The 25447-nt window shown below is 43.5% G+C and overlaps 1 protein-coding gene and 1 long non-coding RNA gene across 2 annotated transcripts in view; one reads left to right on the top strand and one right to left on the bottom strand.

Moving 5' to 3' along the window:
* The first annotated feature begins 2812 nt into the window (after positions 1 to 2812).
* Positions 2813 to 24921, top strand: LOC135092668 (uncharacterized). The gene is made up of 3 exons (XR_010262996.1): positions 2813 to 2951; positions 3440 to 3568; positions 24518 to 24921. It is a non-coding gene; the product is annotated as an uncharacterized LOC135092668 (long non-coding RNA).
* Positions 15335 to 25447, bottom strand: part of LOC135092667 (nephrin-like) — a 117144-nt gene continuing 107031 nt past the window's right edge. The window contains exons 13-15 of the mRNA XM_063991272.1: positions 24497 to 24751; positions 16377 to 16525; positions 15335 to 16069 (exon numbers count right to left, since the gene is read on the bottom strand). Coding sequence (XP_063847342.1) covers positions 15674 to 16069; positions 16377 to 16525; positions 24497 to 24751 — 800 coding nt within the window. The 3' untranslated portion in view covers positions 15335 to 15673. The remainder of the gene's footprint in view (positions 16070 to 16376; positions 16526 to 24496; positions 24752 to 25447) is intronic.

Genomic DNA, 25447 nt, shown 5'->3' with positions numbered 1-25447 from the left:
TCTGCGGGCACAGGACCCTGTCTGGCGGGAAAACGGTGTGCTCTCTTCCCGTCTGTGTAACATTGGCACCTGTGGCTTTGGTAATTTGATATTTCATTCAATTTTTGCCATTTTGAATGTGACCTTATATGACAATGCTGCAGCGCAAAAAAAAAAAAAAAATGCAGTGAATGAATGTTTATGTGACTCGTGTTTTCCCCGGGGCATTTCATTAATGCAATATAGTGTTGGCAAATCCCTGGGCGCCTTGCCGCCTCTGTCCACCTCCCCTCGTCTCCGCTGAGGCCAAACGCTCCTCTTGGAGATAATATATTCATGCGACAACAATTTGCTGCCCATATTATATTCCCTTTGATGAAGGAGAGCTGCACGGCACGCTGAGCTGCTGGATCAACCCTAAGCGAGGGGCGGTGCTCACCCTTGCTGCGTTTACTGCACCTCTAGCCTCTTTAATGTTCTCTGCCACCTTCATCCTGGCCTGGCAGCAACAGTAACACTAGCGGTGGTGGTGATGATGGTAGTAGCAATAGTAGTGGTGGTGATGGTAGTTGCAGTAATAGTAGTAACATAGTGTACGTGTCCATCTGTCATCCCTCTCCAACTAGTAACAGTCGTAAAATAGCATATAGGTGTCCATTTGACATCCAGATCCATAAATTGTTGTAATCTTTTAAAGTTCCTTATTGGCTGAACTTGTTCCAGTCCTCACCAGTGTTTTCTATTCTCTCCGTGCCATTTTTCCGCGTCACCGAGGCTTTGGGTCACGTGCCGTCAGGAGACGAGCAGAATGTTGCAGACGTTAAGGTTTTACAGCAACATTCATCACAAGGCCATGTTCCTGTAGGCAGGCGGACGCTAAGATGTTCCTGAAGCGTCTGGTGTCTTGCATTTTTCTTCATTTTCACAAACTCAAGAAGTGGCGACAGACGGACGGATCTGTGGTCGTTGAGAGTTACTGAGGGCGTGCAGGTCTTATTCTCACAGATGGGTTATGTTGTTTCTGTCATTCAGGTCTTGATGAAGAGTTTTACTCAACCTCAATAAATACGAGTATGAAAATTCTTCTGATTGTCTTTTCGTTCATAGCATAAAGTTATGAAAACGAAATTTTACTAAATTGAAAACTGGAATGGAGCCAGATTTGTCATTGTTCACGCTTTAGGAGTGGGTGGGTTTGTGCCAAATGCATTATTAGTGTTTCAGTCAAAACATGGCAACAATGGTTTCAGGATTCTATGAATCATGAAACCATTCTCGAATGGTCTGAAAAACAGTTGATATCAAACATCCGATCCCGCTCACTAATAGTAAAGGGCAATGCCACTTGTTATAACAAAAATGACAAACAAAGCGTCCACACTGTTTAAGAAAGTCAGCCATGATTAAATGGCTGGAGGAGAACAACATGTCCCACAACCCGGAAGATACAAACACTGAGCTGCTGGGCACTGTGAAAAATAACTGTCATAAACAAATGCGCTGACATCATTGCAAACTTGTACGGACAAATTATCACTGCCAGCTACGTGCCATTCAGCTGGCGTGGGCACAAATGAAACATTACACGGATTCGTGTGAGAAATTCAAATGGCGATAAAAAAAAAAAAAAAACTACGCAAGGTTGAATAGTTATTCAGAGAAACAATAAATGAAATCTCCCCACCAGACCGGCAAAAGTGTGTGGCGCCGCCAAGAAAATAGAAGGCCAGTTCGTAGAGAGTGGCATGAAGTGATCAATGACTCCATTGAAGGTTTTGTAATAAACTTGGATGACGCCAGCAATGAGGAGAAATTCTCTCTCTCTCTCTCTCTCTCTGTAGATATGTACAAAATATATGAGTGTATGTTATATAAAAGTTTTAAATGCTTCTCTTGATGACTAAAGATAAAATAATAAAAGAAAACAAGGTAGAAGAATAAACAAAAACAGGGGAAACATAGAGATAAATAAGTACAGAAGCACGTATGCGATAGAAGATAAAGTAGTGAAAAAATCGGATGGCAGATGGTGCTGTCAGCTGTCACGATGGAACAAGAGCCTGAAAAGCCCATGATTTATGACCAGGCTTCCTCGGACAATAAATAACAGTTATCGCACGTGAAGAATGACGTCGGGGGAGGAGGACACTCGGCGGCCTCCACGTTATAAGAAACTGGGAATTGCCTTCGTCTAGATGTGAGAGAGAGAAAGAAACGAGGCCACCACGAGAAGAGGAACGGAAAGAAAGGTAGAGGGAGATGTGAGGCACTCAGCGTCCAAGAGGAATAGGAGGAGGGGGAAGAAAATGAAGATGGAGATGCGGGGAATTCACGATCCATGGGGAGAGGGAGGGAAGGAAAGAAAGACAAGAGGGAGATACAGGGAACTCCGTGTGTACCTGTCTCTCCTGGCGGCGAGTCTCTGGGTCTGGCGTCGTTGTGGGCGTATCGATACCAAAAATATCGATACTTGTGATGCAGTTCCAGCTATTTACAATGAAAGATCGATACTTACGCCTAGGTGTCAATATTTTCGATTACTGGCTTATGCAACAAAGAAATAGTACTGTGCATGGATTCAACTTTTACGTCTGGCATTCCGGAAAAGTGTGCACGTGATCGAATTTGTCTATCTTACAAGGAATAAGAATGCCTTTTTTTTTTTTTTTCAATGTACGTAGAAAAGACATTAGTCAAAGGAAAAATATTTATAGACATAAAAGTTTGAAACACATATTCGCCTTTGCTAGCGTGACCTTACCCTAGATCGGGATAGTGAGTAAGTCTTCCTTTCTCCAAGACCTAGATGGCAACACAAGCACCCGCTCGTTCACCCCCTGCTGGCCTCCGCTAAGCATGGGTTGTTGCTTCGCCCTCGCGCCGCTTGTCTCTGTTGTTGGATCTGTGTATGCGTTAAGGGTTGCTCGTGTCCAGTGGGGGAATTTCGTTATTCTTGACTAACCTGTGGCAAGGTAAGCAATAATATATGTGTGTTCGCTGGTTTGTGTGTTTGTGTGTGTGTACGTCCCGTCACACTATAACGAGTGTCTGTTTTAGTAATGGCCTACAGCTATCTGCGTATTGCTTTAAATCTGCACCCTATAGTGAACTGTTTGCTTCGCCTCCGTGGATGTCTAGCTTGCTATGCGCTGGACACGACACACCAGGTGAGTGCGTGGCCTGACGATCCTTGAGAAATGGTTAACAGACTCTCATATTCTAAATTGTCTTAAAAGCGGGTTCAGACAGAATGCTCGCAAAAAAAAAAAAAAAAAAAAAAAAGACACTGATGTGAAGAGAAGACACGATAAGGTAGGAATTTAAAAGAAACAATATTATAAATCAAACTACATGAAAAATAGTGATGAAAAGTCTTTTATAATGTAAGTGCATTCGCCTGCTGTTGCCTGTCCCCTTCTGCAGTTTGTGCATAAGCTCGCCTTCTGTGGTATATTTTCAGCGTTGGTCCTTGCTTCGTGAGGAGGGAGGAAGAGAGAGGGGACGCAGAGAGCTTGTGCCGAGAAGGGTCTGGAGGGAGATAAGAAAGATGACAAATGAGGACTGACCGAGGAAAGTGTTTGGCTTCACGGTAAGGAAAGAGCTATTTTATTGTGTAAGGTTTTATTCTGTAGGAGAAAAAAGAGTAATAATTCAGCTAGTTAGTGCCGGCGAGGGCCTGGCGGAGAAGAAAGATGATGAATGATGACTGAACGAGGAAAAGTGTTTGGCTTCAAGGTTAAGGAAAGAAATGTATTTTATTGTGCTGTATTAATACTTACTCCAGTGTTACTCTACGGAAAATCAGGAACTCAGAGGATTTCCCGAACATTTCCAATTGAACTTTTTAACTGCTATGCTTTCTTTTCTTTCGTTAAATAAAATGCAATGCAGTTTTTGTGTATAATTTTGAGGTGCTATTGCCAGAAAAGAAATTATCGAAAAGTTCAGACCTTTTAGCATTTGGAATTTTATTATTTTCTCAAATGAAGGCACGTGGTTCAATGACAAACCTCACAACGTCACAAGCAGTTAAATTATCAACAGCAGTCTGCACTATACGCAAAGATGCTTTCCTTAGTTCCGCGGTTCGCACAGTACTTATTTCCGGCGCAAGTATTATTTGTTATGGAAATTACATCTTCATGATTTAAGTTTGAGAGATGGAAGAGTCACGCAGGCTTGAAGCAGGAGTAATACCACACATTTTCCAGAGTTTCCACAACTAGTCTACCTCAGAGAAAATGCAGCAGTGAGGTCTTGTACAAAAAGAAACCTGTAGTTGAGACGTAAGTGACTTTATTATAATATTTGCTTCAGAATGTTTCCTTCAATTTTCCTACTAATTTTTTTAGATCTTTTTTCCCTTCCTGTTTTTTTTTTTTAAACCTTTCTCAATTATCACATATCGCCGATCTTCACTACTATTTTTCAATGCTTTGTTTTACCTCTTCTCAAATTCTCTCTCTCTCTCTCTCTCTCTCTCTCTCTCTCTCTCTCTCTCTCTCTCTCTCTCTCTCTCTCTCTCTCTCTCTCTCTCTCTCTCTCTCTCTCTCTCTCTCTCTCTCTCTCATTCTGGTCACCTTTTCGGCAGTCAGCTTACTCACATCTATCCTTCCTCGGCAACACTACTGCACATCCCAGATAAATTCATTCTCGTGTCCTTGTGTCTTCTTCAACACTAATGGTACCGTTAAAGTTGCGGAATACATCACTGCATAAAACTTTCATCAAGACGTGCAAAACACATCCTGACAACTCTTAACTCTTGGCATGAGTTACAGCGTCTTCCTCCTCAGCATTCTGCACAACACCGTGATAACCGCCGTATCTTCCCTTCCGCTGCACCCACGTCAACTTTTCGCCAACTCGTAAAAACTGAGCTTGCAAACTTCTTTTCTGACCAGAGAGTCTTTCCCCTCCTATCATATTTTACGCTTCCTTTATGTAGAGAAGATTTTTTATATTTTTTTTATAGTTCACTCACCATCTATGGGTCGTAAGTAATCTGTGAATTAATAATTGCTACCAACGCCTGAATATTACAACTAAAAGACAAATAATTGCAACCAGCGTCTGAATACTTTCAACTCCACTTGCACTGCTCTTGTGCAAAGGATGGAATGAAAAGCATTTCGTCTTATCAGCTACTCTCGTCTAACTGATTGTCTTCAGCCTCTCTCTTATAAATTTTTCAAAACTAATGGTAATCTATTACTGTTTGTCGTTCCTTTGTGTTCTCCCTGGCAGCGCGGCCATCAGTATATTAATTTTGGGCACATTCTTGACGTGGGTGTGCGATATCAGGCCTGGATTTAATTACCAGGCATCCGTTAATTAAGTTGTGCCTTACTCATCGCACATCCAGCAAGCAGGAGTGGAACATTTCACTCCTGCTTGTGAAACACGCACGACCACACACACACACACACACACACACACGCACACGCACACACACACACACACACACACACACACACACACGAAGCATCACTCGGAAGTTCGCTTTTTCTGTCCTACGTCCCTTACTTTGATTTATAATTATATAGCCTATCATAACCAGCGTCGCAAGAACAAACAAATATCAGTGAAATGTTGGTATTTCTTCTTCCTTTGTGTTTCTTATTTATTTTGTGGCAACGTGCAGAGGCTGGTACACTTAAAGGACTTAAAATAAACCAAGAGTAAAGGAAAAGCCAACAGCAAACGTTTCATAAATGTAAAAGTAAAGAACATTATTTTGCAATCCAGTCCCGAGGCGGCCTGATGCTTCCCTTCTGCCGCCGTTTTGTTTTATATCAAGGAGGGAAGACACAACCAGGGAGGATATTTCAGCCCACCAATATTCCAGCTTCTTCATCGGTGTTTCCCAATATTTTTCTTTAACTTTTGTCCGTTGTCTTTTGTCTTACTTTTATTTTTCTTCCAAAGTCGCTTCCATCTGTCTTGGTGAAGGATTTTCTCTGAAAAGCGCACATTATTGTGCAAAATCACGCCATTTTTACTCGTGAAGTAATACGTTTCACCCGCTTTCTGTAATTGTACATCAAATATCTTGTATCACCTGCATGGACACGGTTCAGTCGCATGAATATTGTTTGGCGGCTACCAGCACCAGCAGCAACAACTCTCCTACCTTACCAAGCCGCTGCTATGGCGTTGCTGAATACTGATTTATCACCTCTGGTAGCGGCATGGTAACTTGGCCCTCGGAAGAATGCCTAGTTAGTAAGTTTGCTGAATCCAGGCCCTAATTGCCACCCACAACCGTCCAACTCACTACATCCAACGAACTACACAATGTGATCACAAAATAATAGTTTTCTCTGTCAGAGTGAGACAGACGGGAAGAGATTCAGTAATAATGTTGAAAATTGTATTTATCCTTCGCTTGGTGTCAGTAAACAACGGATGTAAAGTGCACGCGTGTTTCAGTGCGGATGTTGACGCGGTAATTTATAGAAGCGTTCGTGTTTGTCTGGCTGTAAAAGTAAGTGTTCATTTCCCGCGCGGTGAGAAACCTCTTTGCGCTGCTTCCCGGTGTCAGCGGCTCCCGGCTCAGAGGTTATTAATGTTGTGCATCATTGGCGGCGGTAGCGGTGGTGGTTGTGGCAGCAGCGGCGGTGTGGCGGGGTGCATTGGGTGTCTGGTGCAGCTGATCTCGTGTGCCATTCCTACTTTCTGCAGTTTGTTTCATTGTTACATAAAATCTTTGACTTTGCTTATTCCTTTCACAGTTTATTGACATATTATTAATTTATCACAATTGCAATCTTTATGGCTTTGAAAATTTTGCAGCAACGCCATATGACAGCGATGTTGCGGCGCCACAAACTAAATCAACCAATCAATTCATTAATCACAAACTACTCTGCAACATTCCTTTTTGTTCAACAGCCACCTCTGAATCTTGTATTACGACAGTATGGCGATTGTTAGTTAATTTAAGTAGCTTCAGAAACTAGAAGGCGCGCCTCTTAGAGGGGCGTAAGAACACAGGAGGGATGAATTCGCCTGCCCCCTCAAAAATCAGATACATAACTGTCCGTCTATCTATACTATCTTCATTAATTCATCGTGTTGCAGTGAACGTCTTGTATTACAGGGGCACAGCTTCGTAATGGCCAACAGGTCTGCAGCTATTTGTTTTCTGCTGTGCATTTGTCACAGAAAACAACAGCAGCAACAACAACAAGAGGAAGAATTTCTCGTATCTAACAGCTACTTACGCTCGTCTGCTGCAGGAGTTCTTGTTCACATGCCTTGTCCTACATACATAGTTTGTCCATTACGAGTGTATTGTAGGCGTGTTATTTGGCGGGCAACAAAGTGTAGGGTTCAGGACACTATGCAATGGCAATCTAAAGAGACAATTGTTGGGAAATTTCACGTTAATGGGAGTGCAATACTAATGGGTCATACGTTTGGCCCGTAATGGCAGGGGAGACTGGAGGGGCTACGGCGTTTTGTAAGGATTTTAAAGGCTCGTGCAATAACTATGGAAAAAAAGAGAAAGAAAGGAAAGAAAAAGGAAAAAAGGACTAAAACTGAAACAAAAAAAGTATATTTTCCTTAATACGGATGAAAAACCTGGATTGACGGAGACTAAACGGCAGAAATATGTTATAAGAATTAGAAGCGCATGTTTGGTGCTTTCTCTCAATCTTCAAGTCCTCTCATCTTCATACGTCACACCACTTAAGTAAGACGAAGGAGAAATGACAAAGTGAGTGGTAATGAATGCTGGTGGTAACTTGACTTTTGACAGTAAAGATACAGAGACAAAAGTTACATTGATTTTCAGAATTTCACCCAGTGTAGAAACATATAGTTTATTCCTCCGCTATCCAAGCCTCTTTTCCTATAACAGATTTTCCTTCTCTCTCCCCATCCTCTCCCACTTCAATTTTTCAGCCACTTTACTGTATTTTTGTTCTGCTCGCCATCCCAGCAAACGGCCACTGCGTTATTCAGGTTGCAGCATTTAGCTTCTCCAGTGGTTAACAAAGGCAGTCATTTACCGACCAGACCAATGTTTAAGAGGTCTGTGGTCTCCCTACTATTTGTACAATTTAGCACTATCAGTTTGGCTTTTGTAACTAGCACTGGTTGCTGAAACTCTCATGGAACTGCGCGAAGAGGAACCGGGTACAGGGAGGAAGGCTTTTTTCATGCTCTGAAAAACACTACTCAACATTCCCTATATAAAGGTTGGTACTACATTCGCATGCTTCCACATTATCGATAAATTTCCTGAATCTAGTGATTTTCTAGAGAGTAACTAGCGGTTCACTAATAACCTCTTTGCATTTTTATAGTATTGTGGTGTATATGGTCTGATCCTGGTGACTAACTTTTTTCAGCCAATCTATTAGCCTATCAAGCTTGCACATGTATTATTCTCAGTCGTGAAGTACATACAATTATTATCATCAGCTCACACAAGCTCATATCAAGACAAGGATCTCCCTCAGTGGTTTGGGTGAACGAGTTACACCATACCTCACCACGCTAGCTTTGGTCGTCTTGGCATGGCGGAGTTCCCGGGTTACAAGGCCACAGCTCCTCTGTTATGTCCCCTACCTATTGTCATATCAGCTGAGGCGGCAGCGTGAAAGGAGACAAGTCCAAATCGTCTCCAACTGAGCAGGGATTAGAACCCGACGCCTCTCTGGTGAGGGGAATGGCACACTACCGGGGCGAGTTTTATGATCACAATATACGCAACAGTAAATTGTGTTGGAGCTCAGAAGTTGCGGTCTTATTGATCAATATACATAATACCTCTTCAGATTATCTATCGTTTCTTTGATATCTGTATATGTAGTACGTAGCCTATACAGTTTCTTCCCCAGTGAACGCATTTGATAGGGTGATAATTTTTACATAATAATTTTACTTTCATTTCATGTTTTAATAATTCATACCTCGCTTGCATTTTCTTACTCGGTAACCAACAGGTTTTCATTATTTCTTTGCCTTTATATTCAAAGTCCACCTTCCTCGGCGTGCCTCATTTTCTTGGCCTCGCCTCGGCCTCTCTCTTGCCTCGTTTGCTCCTCCAAACTTTTGTTTCTAAAAACTTATATCGTATTTTTTTTTTCTCTTTCTTTCCGCCGAGACACTGAGGTTCCCCTTTGTACTCTTTTTTGGCAGGTTTTTTAATTAATTTTCTTTCCTCCATGCACCCCCAAACACATTGTGCACTTTTATCTCGCGCGACACGCCCCTCCCCCTCTGTGTAATTGTTTTTCCCGCGCACCGAGACACCACCACCACCACAACCACCATATCCTGTGCCTCGCTCCTTCAAGAATACTCTGCCATATTACGTTAGCACTTCAGATTCATGATTATTTAAATTTTGTTGAAATATTAACTATATCACATATTAATAAATGTCCAAAGTGATTCATGGTGCACAGCATTGCGTGGCTGATTGTTGCTGGCAGTGGATCCTTGCTTTGTGTGGCAGACTGCAAGACTGATTTTGTGTTACTGCTTTAAATGTAACTCCTCTCTCGATTCTTGTTATTATTATTATTATTATTATTATTATTATTATTATTATTCGTAGTGCTGGATGCGACACCTGGTGCAACTCACGCATCCGCGGCTCCATCTTGCCTTGCCTATTTGCTCCGCACTTACCTGCTGCTTGATGAACAGGAGCTACTCAAGGGCGCCATACACGTTCAGGCGGCCTGTCTGGCCGCCCGCACAAAGCAGGACTGTTCAGGAAAAAGTGAGCGCGTATGGGATGTTGAGGCGGCGTGTGCAGGCCGGAGGACTGAGTGAATAGTGTGAGGATGACAGGCCGGGCTGGCTGTGCCCCTTGAGCATGTATAGGGCTAGGCTGGCTGCCCATTTGCCTCGCCGCGCCCTGGATTCGAACCGGATTCGAACACGGGTCTTCTTAGTTATGAACCGAGCGTGCTGACCATTACACTACGCAGTGTGTTTGTGTTAAATATATTAGTTTTGTTAGGCTACGTTTTTTCTACTCTTCCGCCATGCAGTGAAATTATCTTTGCACATTTTTTTTATGGTATGTATAAGTCATAGTAGCATTTATTATTACTAAAAAAAAAAAAAATACTACATGATAGTATTAATGCTCTATTTCTTCGTTATGATACTATTTTTAAATCGTAGTTCGTGAGGCAGTATTGGAACAGTGGACTCTTCAGAAGACTGAGGAGTGAGAAGCGCCCTTCCTTCCTCTCTTCCGTGCTGCCATTAAGAGTAAGTACTGTGTTGGTTGCTTCTTGGAATATTAACTTCTTACTCATCGCTGGAGGTAACAGCGAAGGGAGTAGTGTGCCAGTGTATGCAAGAAGATCCACTGTCCAGGATTAGAGTGACAAACCAATGGAAAATGCCTTATTTATAAGATTAAGGGTGTTGAGGGCGGGGCAGGAAGGGTAAGGGTTAGGAGGGAGATAGGCACGAGGAAGCGTCTTTATCTTGGAGAGCCTCATCCTTCAGGGCAAGACCAGCAGTCCAGTGTGGTTCTTCTGGATTCGTTAGCTGGCCATGCATTGGTTGAAGATAGAGTTGCAGTTATCGACGCAGGAACTAGTATTATGGGGCGAGTTGGGCGTTGTGTCGCAAGCAGCACAGGTCCCGTGGCTGCCATCACACACTGCCCCTGTTAGTGGCTGCTACATGTTGTTGAGTGTGGCTTGAATAGTCACAGCAGACCTCTACAGTGGTGAAGAGTGGTTGGGGGAAGTGTAACATTTGAACCCTGTCATGCTTGCACCAATTGCTTATCCCAACCTGTCCTGCTTCATGTGCTCGGCCTCAGCTGTTCGTTGTTTGTGCGGCAGCTACCACAGCCAAGGGACCTCTGCCACGCTCCTTATGCTTCGCCTGGGAATTCGCCCTTGAGTCTTTGAATTGTTAGTTACTTCACTTCTGGGTATGTTTGTATTGTTGGTGTCGGTGCTGGCATTGTTACTAGTCTCAATACCTGATTGGGGGCTTCACCTCTCTATTTTGCTGGGATTATTATTAGTCTCATTACCTGGTTGGGGCTTCACATCTCTGATTTGATATTATTATTAGTCTCAATATCTGGTTGGATCTTCACCTCTCTATTTTGATATCATTATTCTCAGTATCTGGTTGGGGGCTTCACCTCTCTATTTTGATACTATTCTTCTTCTTCTTCTTCTTCTTCTTCTTCTTCTTATTATTTTTTTTTTTTATTAGTCTCAATACGTGGTTAGGGGCTTCATCTCTATTTTGCATAAGCTATTAGCGGAGTTGCAATCAGTTTAGCCTCCATCGTGCTTGTGAAGCCTATTGTCATTGTTATTGTTGTGCAGCACACGCCCTTCTGTGCTGTATATTGGTTTCCGATACCATCTCAGAACACACTTTGTTTCTTTTTAAAAATAGAGGGAGCGCCAACGTCACAGAGATAGTGAGGATGATGAACCTCCTCTTCTTAAGTAGGTTTCTGCGCATGCTGCCTCGGACGATGAGGGTGAGGTAGATATATGGGTTGGTGCCCCGCCTCCTGGTGGCTCTGGAACTGCTTTTGTCACTGCCTCGATAGCCTCGACTTTACGGCTGATGGCCAGTCATGGACGCTGGTGGGGAGCATGTCCGGCGCCTCTTTCCCAGCTGCTGATGCATCCAAGATCCGAGACCTCCCCTCTCCTATTACCCGCACTAATGGCTACAGCTGCCACCTTGCAGCCCCCTCTCCATTCAAACCTGTCAGCTCCATGCAGGGTTTTAGACGGTCTGGAAAGTAACTACCCCCGACGTCTATCTAGTTTATTAGCTTACTGGTAATATGCAGGCCATGCGGGTTTTTCTTGTACAATTCTCAGTCTTAGTTAGTTGTGGCCTCTGCAAAACATTTTTTTCTGGAAGGAAACGGGAATGTGAAGACAAAGTAACACTGATCTTCATTCAACACGTTTCGGGATGGAGCATCCCATCTTCAGACCCTAAAAAAAAAAAAAAAAAACAATTAAGACAAACGCACAAAATAATCGTAACGGAGCAAGGACGAGAACTGAGCTCCGAAACGAGGAGTGGTGTATACCTCACCTTGTCTGAAGCGAACACACACTTACCCTCACGCAAGAAGCTTTACAGAGGAAAAATGCTGTTGGTGGACGGAAAAAAACATTTTTTTCTTGGCCGGCTCACAGGAGTCATTTGAAAAGGCTCCAGAAGATAACCGGAATTACCTGCAATGACAGACACATGTAAAGGATTAGTCCAGGCAAAAAATAACTTTAAAAATCCTGTTCATAAATAATTAACCACTTCTTATTCTTGAACAATTAACTTTCACAGTACTCTCCTTTTTTTCCTCCCCCCTGCCTGCCGTGGGGAGTCGCCTTGTCGCGGTGGCGGGGCTTGAAGCGTGGCCGGTGATGCCGCTTCCTTATGGCTTGCCTGTCACTCGTGGTTCGGTGACCTGGGCGCGGATTTTGTTGCGTCTTGAGTGTTCTGTCACTGTAGTTGTGTATATTATGGGAGGAAAAGGAAAGCAGCACTCACGTTCGGATTTATTGTAAAAATATTTTCACAATCGTCTCAAGATGTACAAAACTTTATATATATGCCTCATGGATCACTACCTCAGCACAGGTCCAGGATGGGCGACTCCTCAGTATCACAACGTGAGCTCTCTTCTCTGTCTAGTCCGCGTTCGTCAGTTAAGTACGTATAATTACTTATATAGTGCAGTATTTAAACGGGATGTTGTAACATATATGCATCTACATATATACACAAACTAAATCGGTACACGTAAACAATTGTTAGATTTTGTTTCAAGTTGTGTAGGGACCAGTTTAGTTTAGTAGTTCTCTTTGGCAACAAGATGGTGGTGGACCGCGAACCAGTGGCGGGCGGCTCCTCCCTCCCCTGCACTCACACCTATTTACAATACATACATAAACAATTAGTAAACCATGAGGAAATAGGGTGGATAAGAGATAACGTCCAGCCCTCGTCTGACTCAACATTTCCAAGATAAAACACATGTAGGTTAATATAACAAATTTCTTCACCTTTACTTAATGTTACTTGGGGTTTAATATATTTCTTATAGATCATTTTATTATAATTGTCTCGTAACAGGTGTGTGTGTGTGTGTGTGTGTGTGTGTGTGTGTGTGTGTGTGTTATTGTGGCGTATTTAAGCACATGAATCAATGAATCATTTTAACCTTTTTATTGACGCATCACTATCTGCAGAGGCGACAGCAGTAGGCACACCCTCTGTTCCTTTCCCTGCTTGGCAAGTGAAGTTGGCGCCATATACTAGTGTCCAGTTAATACGGCGCCTAAAAATTAATGGATGCGTCTTCAGTTATTACGTCGCCTGTGTATTAATGAATCGATCCCTATATTTATTTTCGTGCGTGAGTCCGGCCAAGAGTTCAATAAATAAATAAATAAATAAAAACTGCCGCTCTTAAGTCGAGACTCCAAATGGGGGAGAATCAATTTTCAGAGGTGTTATTCCAGTCCATTACATCTCTTACTCCCAATCGTTGTGGCTCCGCTGTAAATCCATCTATCCAGTGTTGATTTTAACGTTTACAAATCTTTATTAAGGAAGGAGTGGACAGACACCGTGTTGGGCGAATGACATCTAGTGCGTGAGGTTTCCAAGCTTCGCCTCCACTATACTGTCTCTTGATATCAAATTTCTTTGATATTAAATTTAGCTTAACCGCATTTCAAGAGATTTTCCCCGCCATTAGAGAAGAAAGGACAGGAGGACGGAGAAGGAAGATGTTGCGACCAAGTTCATGAGACTGCTGCCTATGAGTGTGTGATGCGCCGTGAGCTCAGTGTACCGGTGATCTTTAAGACAGATCATCTTACTGTGCACCGATTAACATTCAGGACAAGTATATCAATGACCCGGTGAACACAAGCCCGTTAATCCACCGGGTAAAACGTGTAAATATTACTTCTGTCTCTACTGGTATACAATATTTCCTGTCTGAACTAGTATACGATGTGATTGGTAACATTCCAGTACAGTATACCAGTAAACTGGATAGGCGATCCTTCATTACATCGGTTAGCAGAAACCCGTTACAATTTCGTATACCGGCAAAGTGACTCGGGTAGCCCTTCCGTGCACAGGTGGATAGACTGGTGTGCCGGGAAACTGGATACGGGTGCACCAGTAATCAACCGAGTGAGTGATGGGAGAGGAAACAATTACTTGGAAATGAAATATGGGACGCAACTCTAATATAAATCCATCTACACATATTATAAATCTCACGGCGTTTTTATTCGGAATAGACAAATATAAATTTTTTTATTAGTTTTTATAACTGTAAAATCACACCGAGGTAGGAAATGAGAAAAATTAAATGGGGGATGTTGACACGTGGATCTGCCTACTACGTTGAAGAGATTGATGGTGATGTGGAGACGGGAGTGTACATCGATGGAAAGATGCTATGTATTCGTATTAATGCTGAGGCTGCATGTACGGTTCAAGCGATGGTATGTGTGGTCAGTTTGTTGTCTAGTGTACATGGTAGTAGTGGTGGTGTCATCATACTGGTGTGTAGTGGTGATAAGTACGAGGTATCAGTCTTGGTGTGTATGAGTGTGTGTATTTCTTATCACATCGCGGCGTTTCGCAATGTTCTTTGTCAAAGCGCATGTATAATAACCAACATTATTTCAACACTGTGGTGGAAACTGCAGTCTTTCCCTCCCTTGAAGCACAAAGCTCTGACCTAATGAGTGCGCTTCGCTACCCACGCTAAGTACTCAGCCGTTCGGAACACCTGTGGTCTTCAATTGCTCACCACGCAATCCGTAATCTGGAAGTCGTTAAGTACATCATTTTTGGTCGTTTGCTACACAATTTTCGGCCTAATTTCACTTAGTACATCATTATTGGTCTAAAAAAATTGGTACACTTGTTTTTGTTTGTTTGGTCATTTGGCAAACACTTTTTGTCTCATAAGGAACACCTCTGGTCTCTTAAGTCGTTAGGTACACAATCCTTGGTCCTTCAACTTGTCTCGTTCTCATACTCGTGCACCTGTGGGGTGACTCCGCCGTGTATCTCGTTGATGATTGCCGTTTCATCCTGATTTCTTTCCATATTTACAGCGTTCTTATCAAAAGGTTCGTCTTGAGCACACTGACATCTCGGCTTGTATTTTTACATCATTTGAATAAATAAAAAAAAAAAAAAACATCAAATGAAGATAAAAATATTAAAAAATACGATTTTTTTTATTTCCTGATTTTATGAATATAATATAATATATATATATATATATATATATATATATATATATATATATATATATATATATATATATATATATATATATATATATATAAATCGTTACCTATATAATTCGCATTAAATAACGTTGTGCTGGTTTGTGCTCCGTCTCGTGAGGGACATTCGAGGTTCCCTGAGCGGTGGCTTGGGATCTGCTTGGAGTCTGTTATCCCTGTTTCCTGATAACGCGCCGCCGCCACTGTGCATTGCAGAGTCGATGCGAAGGAGTGTCTTTGCAGGAGTCACTGCCTGGGGCCTCACACGCTGACAGAGTTCCTGGCGCTGAGGCAGTGGGCGTGACAAGCACCTACACACGGGTAAACTTTGTAGCTATACACCGTCAAACAGGAATCAAATGGAATGTGATGCACGATTACTTATATGAAGACTATTAGACGGCACTCTCCTGGTGACTGGTGGCCAGGAAGGTGCCCACTGCCCTAGGGTGCGGAGGGGCGCCGCCTTCCCCCGCCCTGTCACCCCCACGGCGTATGGTCCCGTATACGTTGACACCCTCGTCGCGCCTCCTGTCCTGCGCGGCAGAGTGGTGGCCTCGCGCGGGATGCAGCACGCCAGCCAAGTCATGCAGGGAGGTGGTGGTGGGCATGCAACAGTCAGCGTCGCGGCCGTAGTCCCTCGGGTTCACCACCATCTGCGGCACGTGCGCTGGGTACGGCTGATACGGGTGCGGGGCGAGGCTGGTGTACACCACAGGGTCCTCGCGGCGCCTGATACCAGAGCTGATTGGGGCCCCGGACATCACCTCCACGTACTCCACGTCCATGCCCTGCAAGCAACACACACACAGGCTGAGTACACCGGCCACTCGCCGGTATCACCTGGCATCACAACTCACGTGGCAGTGTCAATAGCCACCAGTGATCATTAGCCGAATAACCAACCTTGTGGAATCGCTTCTACTGTTTTGCAGGGTTCCCTCAGTGTTAAGTAGGCACCATCATCTGCTGATAATCTCCCTATAAAAACGTGACAGCTGATAATTCTAAGCAGCGAGGGAAGAACGTTAAGCACAGTGGAAGCGAGTGGTGTGTTACTCGACTACTACTAACTGATCGGGGCTTCACCACGCTCACCTTGCTGGGGTTGGGCAGCGTGGTGGTGACGCCCGCCACGGTGTTGCCCTGTAGGATGGCCACGGCTTCCACACAGCGAGGCGCGCCCACACCGGTGCCAGCGCCCGCGCCCGCACTCGCCGCCTCCTCCAGCCCGCCAGTCTCCTGACCTGTAGGGAGGAATTCTGTTCTGTAGCGATGTGCCAGTCTTCGTAAAGTCTGAGGTGTGTTGTGCTGTTGTCAGTAATGTGTCGGTGTGTCTAAGTTATGTCAGGAGTAATTGTTTAAAGATCAAACAATTGCTTAATTCAAATTATATAGTATTCGAACGAGTGTTTTGCTCATCTTGGATACCATCACTTGTTGCAAACTACGAAAAAAATTCATCCATCCTTTGTGGTACGGGTGCCGACTTGAGGTTAATCAATGACTGGTTACTGCCTGCTGTTCAACTATGCAGGCAGCCATGCAGTGCCTTATACCAATATAGACGTAAACATAGGCTAATCGGAAATGGGATACAGGTGATATTTGAAATCATACATGATATCAATGCTGGAAGACTTTGAAGTTCTTTCCCCGACTGACTCGCATTCATTACCTTGATCTTTCCGCTCATGAATTGTACGTAAGAAAAATTAAATTAGTTTTACATAGTCACTTGATTGAGAAAAATTATTTATTAATGAGAAATTAAGTTAATTACATGTAATATAGTCACATCAGATCAAGTACTCAATTTAGCGATTTCCAAAAGGTGGAACAGCCGGGAGCACAAGCACCCCCGTTGAAAAACACCTCTGCTTATGCTGTGCTTTTGAGACAGCATCGTCATGTCTGGCAACCATTGGGGTAGAGAACAGGTGCGGGTGTGTACGCTTGTCCATGAATCAACACCACCGCACCACCGCTGATGTGGTGGATGTTATTGAGACAGTGTGGTCAATACTGGTGATAGCGCGGACGCTCCTTGTTCGAGGAAGAACAGCCCAGTGTGTGCGGTGCCGCTAAGACAGTGGCTAGTTATCAGCTGGGAGAGTAAGATGAAGCAGACGCTGATCGTGAGAGGAACATTCCTGCTCATGTTGCGCTGTTCAGACGTTTGAGTGGTCATTAGCTTGGTGATTGAATCTGATTGGTGAAGCAACCAATAGAGTGACTCTTACCCTTAAACGACCTTGTCAATGCAGTGCTGCTCAGACAGACGTGCTGGAGTTTTGTCGCCTGTTACATGATAGTCCCTAATGCCTGCATCTCGGCGTAGTTTTTTCTTTTTTTATTTATTTATTCTAGTTTAATGGTCATGCACAGCTTTACATAATTTTGGTAACCAAGTGCTCTAGTTTATAATTTCCATGATAGAACAAATAGGAATAATGAATAAAGCTTTTGTGGCGAGCCTAAAATTTTTATTTTTAACCCATGCCACGTAACCTGAGCTCTCTCTCTCTCTCTCTCTCTCTCTCTCTCTCTCTCTCTCTCTCTCTCTCTCTCTCTCTCTCTCTCTCTCTCTCTCTCTCTCTCTCTCTCCCCCCCAGCCCATAGACCCACAGGATGTCCCCCCACAGAATGTTTTACGAATCACAGTCGACTCACCACAGCCTGTCCAGCAAAATCACAGCTACACAAACCACGTACTAACACAATAATAGCTCCCTTTTTCGTACAGGTCTGCTGATACTACCTCTTCTCCACTCGTCTCTTGCATACGGTTCCTCCACTACTCCACTCGTCTCTTGCATACGGTTCCTCCACTACTTCTTCCACCTGTCTTGTGTGCCTTCCGCCCTCATGTAGACCATCACACACACATTGAAGTTTCCCCCCTACCACCTCTTTCTCTCATCTCACCACATAGCTCACAGAGACGAGATTTCCCCACCACAGCTGCACACTGCCTCTCCTACCAATCTTCACTCCCTCCTGCATCTCACACAATCTCTCTTCTCATATCTTGTAACACATAAATAACACTCTTCACTCCACCATTCACTTCTCTCCCTCATTCCAACACACACACACACACACACACACACACACACTACATACCTCAGACCACCACAACATTTCTATATATAACTGCCACTCTTCTTTCACATCTCTATTATTTCGGTCTTTCATTGCATCTCTTCATGTACACACACACACACACACACACACACACGAGCAGGTTTCTCTCTCTCTCTCTCTCTCTCTCTCTCTCTCTCTCTCTCTCTCTCTCTCTCTCTCTCTCTCTCTCTCAACATTACACACTTGAAAAATGAAATAATAACAATGAAATTACAAAAAGGAGCTGTGTTCTTGTGTTAATAATTACTACTGTCCTGTATCATCAATCTGAAAGCAGCTCCTGGCACCTTTCTTTCTCTTCCTCATCCGGTTCCCTACCCTCTTGACATTCAATAACACCTGAAATACTCAGCCCACGTCTCTCTCACCTTGTCAATCACCATGATGCTCTACCTACTCACCCGCTCTTTCCCGGACATCCCCTTTCCTGTCCTCATCACCTCTGATAGAAAAAAAAGGGTCTGGCTCCCACTTCGTTTCTCACACTGCCTTTCGCATCACATACCGAGGTGAATTTCTCTGCTCGTTACATCTCTCGTACACTTAGTCCTTCCTCTACAGCGACACTTACATGCCTCTTTTCAGCTTTACTCCACCTCTTCGTATTATCCTGAATGTAAAGTTATGCGTGGTACTGCAAGGATTTGAGGAACTGACATTTTTCTTCTGCATTACCATGATTGTTCTTTAACTGCACATCCCACGCACCTTCTAAATCTAAAACTCACACGGAGGGAAAAGTGTCCAGGAGGAAAACAAGGAACTTACGGAAATATCGAAGGACAGAAATGTGTAATTGTATATATGTCACACACACACACACACACACACACACACACACACACACACACACACACACACAGCTACTAATCGCCACTGCACCACATACTTCGCAGTGACATCATACACCACACCACCCCTCCCACCCTCTACCACATACACTCAATCCCCAAAAATCACAATGACCTCGAGCATACACAAATAAAGCACAAGAGAAATGAGTGAATAAAAAAAAAAAAAAAAAAAAGGAATGCAAAGATTTACAATGAATTTAAAGCTCTCCCTCACCCTCCCCCAACCCTTTCTCCCTCTCTCTTTCTCCTCACATATAATGTAACCCATTAAACAGAGTTACTCCGAAGCCTTGGCGCGAGAAAATCCAATAACCAGACGGAAGAGGCCCCAAGAGGCTCGTTCTCTACACGCAACTCATGAAGGCGCGCACAACGACCACTACATTACGTTTTCCTTAAGCACTGGCGTGAATGTGTGCCATGCGCCGCCAAAGCTCACGGGCGGCATTGCGGGACGCTGGGGGAGAGATCTGATGCCGGGGAGGAGGAGATGATAAGGATGTGTGGATCAGAGACAATGAGAGAGAGAAGATGTAGGAGGAACGGAATAGATGGTGATGAGAGAGAGAGAGAGAGAGAGAGAGAGAGAGAGAGAGAGAGAGAGAGAGAGAGAGAGAGAGAGAGAGAGTTAGATGTGGGAGAAACAGAAATGAGACAGATATGGTAAGGATGAGAGATAAAGAAAGACGAATTCAAACCACGCACACTTAATAACCCATCCAGGAATAGAAGTCGTATTCTTAAGCTTAAGGCAAAAAAAGGGATTTGTATCTATCTTTTTACATATCTAACTAGCGCGAGAGAGCGAGGATGGTGCAAGCATATTGAACATCTTTATATCAACAATAGAATTACGATTTTATTGATTATTTTTTTCACACACACACACACACACACACACACACACACACACACACACACACACACACACACAGCTTGAAATCAATGTGAAAAACGACAAAAATTTTATTTTATTTTATTTTATTTTTTTTTACACAGCACTGGTTTCCTCCTCAACTTTAATCACCTTTGCATGCGGCGTCCACTGTGCTGGCGATCCATTATTATTATTATTTTTACCGCTATTTCCTATCCATTATCGCGGTGTCAGTGACGCTACTCTGACTTTTACGAGCGGCCTTCAGGAGGGTTTACTGTTTCCATCAAGTCTTTTACTAACCGAGGTATTCACTCCACTCGTGTAGATTAAAAGGAAAGCAGGATTTTTAAATATGACTGTGAAAATTGAAAAGGTTTTGTAAAGTGAACGGATTAAACTTTTAGTACTGAGCTTATGATCTTTTACCGGTGGGGCATCCTCTCTCTCTCTCTCTCTCTCTCTCTCTCTCTCTCTCTCTCTCTCTCTCTCTCTCTCTCAACCCCCTCGCTATCACCGTCTCACTCCATCTCCTAGCTCCCCCCCCCCCACCCCGGCCAATCTCTCTGCAATGGCCTAATTAATTTTAAAAGCTCCTCTAATGACCCTGTAATGCACTAAAATACCTGCAAAGTATCCGGAAATTATACATGAACTCTTAGTAATTGCTGCTCAAATTTCAGCGAATGTCCTCGACTCGCTCACGAGGGCGGGAGGGAAGCGTTACGGAAGCGTTACCGCGTCTCCAGTGCCAATAACAACACGCTCTTAGGAACCAGTGAAAATAACTCCTTCCTTTCCAAGTCCGCCGTGATGGTCAAGTCGTGCAGTGTTTAACGTCTAATGCAACCAAGAAACTACAGTGTAATGTCACCTCTACGTCAGGCAGGTGCTGGGTCTTCTAATGCATGAGAGGATGAAAGGCGTGCTTCGTTTTGCATATAGGTGGTGTTGTTGTAACGGTATTCTCAACAGTCTCAGTGTCTCGCTTCCACTACTGGTTCATAAGTTCTAGTGAACGTTATCTGGGTGACTTCAAGTGTGTTTTCGTAATTATTTGGTCATTCACGTGCAAAAAATTTCATGTTATCAACTCCTCTAACGGACGACCTTCAGTCTCTCTCCCTCCGCCGCGATGTTGCATCTCTTACTATCTTCTATTTTTACCTCCACGCTAACTGCTCTTCTAATCTTGCATGCTTGCCCTCATCCCGTGGCTTCGCTTTACAAGACTTGCTACTTTCTCTCACCCATATTCAGTCCATCTCTCTACAAATATTAACGAGTTTTCTCAGTCTTTCATCCCTTTTACTGCTTAACTATGAATTTCCTGCCTGTTGCTCTATTTCCTCTCACCTTTGATTTGAACTTTCAAGAGGGATATTTCAAAACACTTCTGCTCAAATTCTCGACAATTTTTTTGACAATTCTTTTTGTGGACTGGCACCTTTAGTGGGCCTGAAAATTCTCCTCTTATATGAAGAAAAATGAACGACTGTGCCTTTTATCCTGCCTGTAATCTTTTTATATACTGATGTTGACGACGATAACAAACACGGTAACAAACACGTTCCATGACACATTATGAATTATTTCGGCATTGTAGTATAATTATATAATACACTTTCAAGAGGCTCTGTTATGAATAAGTGAAGTGAGAAGCGAGGTACAGGAGACGAGCAACGAGAGACGCATCCAGTGTGGTAAAGACTGTCTTTGCTCACCACTTGCATACTGAAAAGTCTGATACTGCGTTGAAAATGGTGTAATTATCTAGTGCGTACTGGATGGAGAGAGAGAGAGAGAGAGAGAGAGAGAGAGAGAGAGAGAGAGAGAGAGAGAGAGAGAGAGAGAGAGAGAGAGAGAGAGAGAGAGAGAGAGAGAGAGAGAGAGAGAGAGAGAGAGAGAGAGAAACGGTAAACATATCTTAACACAGAGCGCCGAACTTCAAATAAACATAATACACAAAGAAAAAAAGAAAGAATAAAAAACATCTGGTTAAAATAATTTTGTTTTGCATCCAAAAGAGAAAAAGAGAGAGAGAAAAAAAGAAAATCCCTTCGCAACACAATGGTGGGCTTGAAACGTTCTCTCCTTCACAGCTGGAAGCCTTGAGGAGGGGAGGAAAATATTGCTTAAAGTGGAGCGCATCTTCGTCCCAAAGCTACCGAGGGATTGAGTTAAAACACCATCATCCCAGAAAGGCAAGCGAGGCGCGCACACAGACACAGACACAAACACAGACACACACACACACACACACACACACAGGCAAACAGTTCCCTCACTAAAAAACGTTAAAAAAGTCTCTGCAAATAACGACACGAGGGAGGCGGGACAATGCATTAGCGATCCCCAGCTGCTTCCCTTTCACGACGCTGCTTCTGTAATGCTCGGCGCGAAGTGGTCTGGGAAGCAAGGAAGGAGAGCTGGATTTATTATGTGTACCGCGCTGCTGCTCTCCTCGTGATGGGATCTGATAGCGTGGGGACCCAAGGCTGCTGCTGATGTGGGTGTTAATGTTACTGTACTTTTCTTGTCTGCTTGTGTGTCTGTCTGTGTGTATGTATGTGTATGTCTCTGTCACTTGTCTGTGTGTTTGTTTTTGTCTCTGTCTGTGTCTCCTCTGTCTAGTCTCTCTCTTCTCTCTCTAATCCCTCTTCTCTCTCTCTAATCTTTCTTCTCTCTCTAATCTCTCTTCTCTCTCTAATCTCTCACTCTAGCTCACTTTCTCTACTCTCGCTCCCTCTCTCCCCCCTCTTTCTCTCCCCCTCCCCACTCTCCTTCTCTCTCACCAAACCAACCCTAAATACACACCTGAAAACTACACCATCTTAGCCATCAACGCACAATTAGACTCGGCAAGCACGCAAGCGGTAACCAAGCAGCGCCTTCATTGCACCGCACACGAGTTCTGTCCTTGCTTGTTTTCCGTGTCTCGCTCCTCACTGCACGTCCTCAGCGGGGCAGAGAAGAGTTATTTTCGAGACTTTTAGCGCAGCCCCTTCACACAAACACTTCCTTTCCTCCCGGGTGTTGTTACATGGAGCTCTTTGAAGTTTCCACTTGTTTTTGTTACCGCTTCCCTCGAGTTTTTAGGTTTTTTTTTTTTTTTTGTTTATTTTATTTATTATTTATTTTTTCTAGGCTGTCTTACTCCGTTTTCTATGTAGCGTGTCAAGTTGGAAGAAATTAGCTTTTTTTTGGTTAGTATGTTTTTTTTTCGCTTCATTTTTTTTTTATCTTCATTTAATTTTTATATATTTATTTTTATTTATTTACCTATATTTTTCTTGCAGTTTAAAGATTTTTTTTTTCTATGATGATAATACGTTAGCTTGCTTCATTATAATTTTCTCCTTCATTATCTAGCCAATTCTTCCGTGAATAAAAAATGTATATACTTATTCAAATGTTTCACAAGCAATTCATTATTTTTATAATTTCGTTGCGTACGTTACGTATTATCTTCTTTTCTTTCTCTCACTGCGAAAAAAAAAACTAATTTCCTCTGCAATTAAGAATTATAACATTATACATTCGTTTATTTTCTACAAGTAATTCGTAGTTTTATCACTCCAGCAATTTACTAAGACATATTCCTAAGTCTCGTTAATGACTATCAGTGTAGCTACAATAAGAACAATGATGAATAACAACAATAACAATACGTATGCTAGTAGATCACATGCTTCTTCAAGTCATGCTTTCTTTACTACCCGAGCACTTTCCCAGGACGTGATTAACACCGCCTCTCTAGCACACATCACAGCTTCGTAACCTCCGCCACCACCACCGCTAGGTCTTTCTCATTAAGGCAGAAATGTGTGACTGCTGCTTTTGTGTTTCTCTTATTACAACAGAAATACGTAACATTTTTTTCGCTTTTTTTTTAATTACAACAGAAATACGCGACATTCCCACCCCATTTTTTTTTTTTTTCACTGTTTAACTATATGCTTATTTTTATGTTTTTACGCGTACCGTGCTGGAAGGAAAAGTAATATGCATTTAAAATACTGCAGAAAATAAATGAATAAATAAAGCGTTTTGTTGGTAGTTTCCCGACCACGTACTGCCTCACTTTTGAAATAAATTTATTAAAATCCCTTGAAAAAAACAACAACTTTGAACGCAATTTATATTGGTGGGCAGCATTATCATTTTTTAACAGGATGAGTACGCATATTAAAGATGCTGTAAATACTGCCATCTGTTATACTCTTCTTATCGCAGCTTCCCTTGCCCACCCTAGATATGCTCTCTCTCTCTCTCTCTCTCTCTCTCTCTCTCTCTCTCTCTCTCTCTCTCTCTCTCTCTCTCTCTCTCTCTGCCCTTACCTGTGCCTCTCACCACATCAGGGTTGGCCGCCTTGTTCAGGGAGTGGGCGTCTTCGCTGCAGCCGTCGCCTCCGCCGCCCACATACACGTTCGTGAGTGTGGGCGGCGACTCACTTTTACTCTGGTTCTGCGGGCGTGATCTGTGGGTGTAGTGGGTGAGGACAAGCCCCGCCACTACCAGCACCAGGACGGCGCCCACACCGCCCACCACCGCGCCCACGACCGGGGGGATGAGGACGCCTTTCTCCGGGGGTCCTGTGGGTGTGGGGAAGAGTGAGGGGCTTAGCGCGGAGTATTGAGGCGTGATTATGTAAATGGAAGAAAAGGTCTGAGCGTGAAATGGTCTCTCTCTCTCTCTCTCTCTCTCTCTCTCTCTCTCTCTCTCTCTCTCTCTCTCTCTCTCTCTCTCTCTCTCTCTCTCCCACCCTTCCTTCCTTCCTTACCTCCATCACCCCCTTCCCTCCTCCTCTCTCTCTCTCCGTCCCCACCTTCTTTTCCCGGAACAGAACGAAAGAAAAAGCGTAAAAATAGACTAGGGACATTGTGGTGGTGGTGGTGGTGGTGGTGGGAGTGGGGCAGATTTCATTCATTGTGTCCAGAATAGCAGTCAGTCAATCAGTATTAAAAGCTCTGTAGGAAGGAGGCAGGATGGTGCGACAAATGAATACAAAAGGTTGCGTTTGATCCCGTGCGGCCTTAGCCAGGGCAAGCGGCTCGGGTGATAGGGCGGAGGGGAGATAGGTAAAGTCAAGCTTGAGAGCACTGATGGCGTGAAGAGCTTCACTGAAATGTTTAAGGTGGGGAGAAAATAAAAGGTGTTTGTGTCTTTTTCTCTCACTGTTCTGTGTGTGGGTGAAGGGGAGGGGAGAGAGAGAGAGAGAGAGAGAGAGAGAGAGAGAGAGAGAGAGAGAGAGAGAGAGAGAGAGAGAGAGAGAGAGAGAGAGAGAGAGA

The sequence above is a fragment of the Scylla paramamosain genome, chromosome 40 (genome assembly GCF_035594125.1).
Source record: "Scylla paramamosain isolate STU-SP2022 chromosome 40, ASM3559412v1, whole genome shotgun sequence".
NCBI classification, from domain to species: domain Eukaryota; kingdom Metazoa; phylum Arthropoda; class Malacostraca; order Decapoda; family Portunidae; genus Scylla; species Scylla paramamosain.
The sequence above is the reverse complement of the archived record's forward strand: the minus strand, read 5'-3'. Positions and strand labels throughout refer to the sequence as shown.